Here is a 5,886-nt window from a genome sequence, read left to right on the forward strand (position 1 = left end):
TATATTTAATAATATTATTTATTTAATATATTATTACATGTTTTCAAAAATTAAACCACCAAACGCAGTTTCAGTTTTTTTTAAAACTGAAATCAATTTCTAAATAAAACTACCAAAGGCATTTTTAGAAATAATTCAAAAATGAAACTAAAAACGTTTTCATTTTCATTTTCGTACAGAAAATAAAAACGTTTTGGAACCAATTCCAAACGCACCCAACAAGTCTCAAATTACCTACCTCAAAAACATCAAAAAAAAAAAAAAAAACAAAACAAAAAGCCCTCAAAGTCTCAAGATAAAAGAATGCCTTATTATTATTATTATTATTATTATTATTATTAGTCCTCGTTACCATTGTTCCTAGGTGTTTGGTAAATGTTGAAAAAAAAAACCCCTAATCAATTGCCTTAAGCTTTAACCAAGTAGTTAACAAACAAACACCATCCCATGTGGAGCTTATGATGACAATGATGATGGCCTTGGCATTTGCCTTGCAAGCAACCAAGCAAGCAAGATCTGAGCGACAAAGAGCTCTCCGTAGATATTTCCTCAATCTTCTTCTCTGCAACTTCAATGGCGTTCCGCAGAACCCCAAAGCCCAAACCAAACAAACCCAGATCCTCAATCATCCTCTCCGTCCTCTCCGTGGCCGCCATTGCTCTCCTGTTCCTTTTCTCTTATCTAATTTCCACAAATGGGTCCCTCTTATCATCCTATAAAAACCCAGAATTCGGCCTCGGATTGAGGAAACGCAAGTACCATCACACGGGCAACGAAAAGTACTTGTATTGGGGCAACAGAATTGACTGCCCTGGAAAGCATTGCAACTCCTGTGAAGGTCTCGGTCACCAGGAATCTAGCCTCAGGTGTGCCCTCGAAGAGGCCATGTTCCTTAAGAGGTAAGTTGAGATCTTTTTCTGGGTTTTTTTTTGTTTCTCTGTTCTTTTTTTTTTTTTTTTTTTTTTTTTTTTTAAGGTTGAAATGCTTAATAATCCCTTTGTTTGCGAGCAGAGAATTGTCAATTTATGGATTGTGTGAAAAGGGTTGTGTTTGGAATTTTGAATTGAGTGTTGTGAAAGTCATTTGAATTAGTTGTGCATTTCTTGACACATTGAACTTGATATAGAAGTTGACGTCTATTAGTTTGTGAGATGGAGTTATGATGGTAACCATCCCCATTGAACTTCTCCGTAATTCCGACTTTTATGTTCGTTGGTTTGTTAAACCTGGATTGGTCACTAATTTTGGAAGTTAGGGGATATGTTTTTTCCCTTAAAAAAAGGGTTATAAGGATAGAGGTGGCGTACCCAGATGACCCTGAGGATGCAGTGCATCCCCGTGTGGTACATGGATCCGTTGTATTGCTCAATTCATTGCAGTGGGACAAAGCAAACCTAAGATCTTGTTGAGAAGACTGAGTAGTCTTACTATCCTACCAACTGACCAGTGTTGAAGTTAGGGGACATCGGGTTATCATGAAATGGCTTGGTTTCTATATCGATAGGATTGTCTGATATTTTTTCTATTTTGTTGGTTTTCCTTGTTGCAGAACTTTTGTAATGCCTGCGAGAATGTGTATCAATCCAATACACAACAAGAAGGGAATACTTCATCAAGACAACAATGCAACTTCAGAGGACTTGTAAGATAATTAACTTCTTTCTCATTGTTAGTTTCAAGAAGTGAGTTAGTGACAGAACTTTTCTTTTCCCCCTTGGAAGGAGAATCACTACCATATACTCTCTTTCGACTCTGGATTTTCTCAGAAAGTTAATTTGTATGCATAATAAAATCCCTTGTCATGTGATTTGAACTAATTTCCTTTTCTTTGGCAGGTGGGCAGCAAGCTCATGTGCGATGGACTCTTTATATGATATGGACTTCATATCCGAAACTGTACCAGTAATTTTGGACAATTCAAAACTATGGCATCAGGTGCTAATGACAAGTATGAAGTTAGGAGCTAGAGGAGTTGCCCATGTAGCGGGTGTTAGTCGAGTCAATCTCAAAGAGAACAGTCGTTACTCGAATCTTTTACTTATAAACAGAACTGCAAGCCCTCTTTCATGGTAACTTCTTTTCTGAATTTGGATGCTTATTTCCTTTGATCATCTATTTCAGGCGCAACTAGTATAAACTTATGCTGATTCATTTGGTCTTTGCCATACATACTTTCTGAAATTCAGTGACAGCCCTTTTAGGAGATAAAAGCTGTGGTTGTTTATTCCAAAGTAAATACGATTGTGATATAATTCTTACAATCCATGATATTTTTATTCTCAGAAAGTAAATACAATCATTGCTATTTAGGTTTATGGAGTGCAAAGATCGAAATAACCACAGTGCAATAATTTTGCCATACTCGTTTCTCCCGTCAATGGCGGCACCAAAATTAAGGATTGCAGCAGAGAAGGTTAGTATTACGTGGTTTACTGAAACATGATGGGATTTATCAATAGGATTTGTATGTTCGTTAGTAGTTTGTTTTAGTTTTGGTAACTGATTGAGATGTGGGTATTAGCAGGATGTTAAAAGGCTACTAGGAGTATACAAGGGGGGACGTTACATTTTTAGGTACAAATTACTTGTGTGCATCAGTGCATATATGAGAAATTAAGTTTTCCTAGTGCTATAGATGATTCCAAACCTAGATAACCACGAAAGGAAAATCTCGCACACAATTTTCATCAACAACTAGTGGCTCAGCTATGAAGTATGAATGAAAATGTAAAAATTTTGGTGACTGGTGACTGGTGGGCCAGTTTTTTCTTATGTTTTAGAACTTCTAATGCTATATTGGTTCCTGTCACTAATATCGTTAAACAGTTTCTATTATTTTGAATTTATGCACTCCGAATTGCAATTGTTATGGGATATAGGATGTGAAAGCTGACGTGAAACACGATATATATAAGACCAAATAAAACAGAGATAAGAAAAATGGATTGTTAGAGGATAATTGCTTCTAAAAACTCAGACACGTGAATAATAATTGAACTACATAGTTGATTTAGACGTGATGGTGAAGTCTTTATTAGTTCTCGATGTACAAATATCTTAGTTGATAAATTATGGCCTAATAGCCAGTCCTAGATTTTCTAGAGAAAGAAAAAAAATTATGGTTAAGCTCTTTAAATTGTTGCACCCAAGGTTATTATTCTAAAGATTATTATGCCCCTTTGAGAGGGTGGGGGTCGGACTAAGTGCCGTGTTATCCTTAAATAGTCGTCTCGAGTACAATCGACGAGCTAAGACACGATTATTCATAACAAATTTAAAGTTTAGTAATGTCCTTTCAGACTGATGCTTGCGTAGAGCCTGTCAGTAAGGGTCATGCTTCTAAAAGTTCTTATGAAGGGGTAAAGAAACTAAGGTTGAAGTTCAAAAATAAAGAAAACAATAAACAAGTGAAGGAGGTAGTTTATGATTTCCCTTCAGATATGTTCTTGCTTTGCTTGGTCCAGATGGAGGAGTTCTAATAATCTGGTCAGCTACAATGGATTTCCAAGCCAAGAATCATTTTCCCAGGGACAAATTATACGGTTGCCCCCCGAACTATAGGCCTTGTTACAAAATGCCTCCCGAACTTTAATTGTAGCTTTTTTACCCCTGAACTTCAATAACTTTTGTAAAATTTCCCCCTTTATTAAATTTTTACTTCCGTTATTGCTGTCGACCGCATTTATGAACCCCAAAAAGTCCCTAGGCCAAGCAAATTATGGAGAAAGTTAAGTATAGTAAAAAAAATGATAATTTCTGCTGAGTAATTGGTTACTAAATATTATTTAAACGACACTCATTATTTGTGTAAAACGTGTTATTTATGTTCAAAATATTAACATTAGCAGTTCTTTTGTTAATTTTTGCATTTTACATGACATTTTTCATCAAGCATTTAACAGAGGGAGAAAATTTGCAAGAACTATTGAAGTTCGGGGGGGGGGGGGGGGGGGGGAATAAAGTTCGAGGGACATTTTGTGACAAGACTTTATAGTTCGGAGGGCAACCGTATAATTTGTCCTTTTTTGGTTTTACCTTTCTATGTTTGAGCTTTTTAATGGGCCTTTTGCCCCCCAAAAAAAAAAAAAAAAGAAAAAAAAAAAGAGGAGGAAATTTAGGTTCTAAGATTTTGTTTTAGATCGTAGCTGTAAGCTCTAACATCATATAGACATGGCTTTGTTGTCTATCGCTGCATCTGTTCTGTCAAATGGCTAACATTCGACTTATGCCAACTTTCTTATAGAATTTAAACTTAAAAAGAGAAGATAAAAGAGCTTATGTTTCTGGATTATTCTTCAATAACATTGCTTTAGTCTGTTGACTATCTCCTCACAATATTTGAGGATATTTTGGTACATCTTATCAAGGATATTTGGCAATATACTTCCATCACGTATCTAAAATTTTGCAAAAATAATTTTCCAGATTAAAGCTCTTCTTGGTGATTATGATGCCATCCATGTTCGTCGCGGTGATAAAATTAAAACTAGGAAAGACAGGTTTGGAGTCAAAAGGACCCTGCATCCTCATCTTGACAGGGATACACGGGCAGAGATTATTCTCCGCAGAATCGAAAAATGGGTTCCACAAGGACGAACTCTTTTTATTGCTTCAAATGAGAGGACACCAGGATTCTTTTCACCTCTCGCTGTGAGGTAACAAACTCTTCTCTACAACATATCTTCTTGTTGATCATGGTGACTTACGATTCACGTAATGCTATCATCTGAAAGGAAAATTCTCTCCAAAAAACGTTTTGGGGATCCAAATCACCACTTCCTTATTTCAGTTGTTAATGGCTCTTATTTTCAGGTACAAATTGGCATATTCATCAAACTATAGCCACATTCTGGATCCTGTGATCGAGAACAATTACCAGTTATTCATGATCGAGAGGCTTATCTTGATGGGGGCCAAAACATTTATTAGAACATTCAAGGTAGACGATACGGATCTCAGCCTCACCGATGATCCAAAGAAGAACACAAAATTATGGCAAATACCTGTCTATGCGTTGGATGAAGAGCAAAGTTGATGGCAACATTCCTTACGGAAGGGATGAAGAGCAAAGTTGATGGCAACATTCCTTACGGAAGGGGCAAAAGAAAAAAAAAAAAGCCTTCCAAGTTTTGAACATTACGGAAAAGCATTGTGCTGAAAGGTAATCTTTCTGGGGAAAGAGGGGCCGAATACTTGTGAATTTTGTAAAGAATTTAGGGTTTGTATAAATGAGAACATGGGGTTGTTTCCTTTCCCTCCATTTATTTTTCAAAATATCTAAAGATGAGAATTTCCTACCCGTTTCTTTTAGACCATTCAGAAGGTAGTTTGTTAGCGGATTCCGTGTCATCTGTTCGAGTTAGTTTGTTAGTGGATTCCATGTGTCATCTGTTCGAAGAATGAGGTTCTCTAATGGTTTGGAGTTCATCATATGGATATGTAGCATGCATAGATTTCTTCTACTTGCTTCCTTCTTATTTCAAATTAATAATTTTTAACTGTAGATGCCCTATTGGGCAGAACCGTTTATAATGAAAGGATGTATGTATGCTTTCTTCTCTGTTCTTTTTTTCTTCATAAGAAAACGAGCATAAAACATCCATTAAATTTGGTTCTTGGCATACAGTCATTTTGAGTCTTCCTATTTGAGAGCAGTAAGAAAACACAAAAAAAGAACAAGAAATACACCTTAAATCCTTAATCTTTTGCTTCTATAACTATGGCCTGGATTCTTGTTCTTTGAGTTTCATGTTAAAGGTCTCATCTTTCTTCTTATTGCTCATCATGTTCACAAGCTTCAAAGTCGCGGACATGAAGAACAAGAAGAAAAAGCAGGCCTCAAAGGGCGAAACTGAAAGAAGAATCTGGATTTTAGCACTTTTCATC

At 36.2% G+C, this 5,886-nt stretch overlaps 1 protein-coding gene across 1 annotated transcript; it reads left to right on the top strand.

Annotated features, from left to right (window-relative positions):
* The first annotated feature begins 436 nt into the window (after positions 1 to 436).
* On the top strand, positions 437 to 5,560 carry LOC21397823. Its single transcript, XM_024176353.1, has 6 exons — positions 437 to 899; positions 1,550 to 1,642; positions 1,836 to 2,069; positions 2,311 to 2,413; positions 4,426 to 4,655; positions 4,813 to 5,560. The coding sequence occupies exons 1-6, from the start codon at positions 574 to 576 to the stop codon at positions 5,033 to 5,035; spliced, it is 1,209 nt and encodes a 402-aa protein (XP_024032121.1). The 5' UTR covers positions 437 to 573; the 3' UTR covers positions 5,036 to 5,560.
* The last annotated feature ends 326 nt before the right edge of the window (positions 5,561 to 5,886 follow it).

Source organism: Morus notabilis, unplaced genomic scaffold (assembly GCF_000414095.1).
Source record: "Morus notabilis unplaced genomic scaffold, ASM41409v2 Scaffold224, whole genome shotgun sequence".
Lineage (NCBI taxonomy): Eukaryota > Viridiplantae > Streptophyta > Magnoliopsida > Rosales > Moraceae > Morus > Morus notabilis.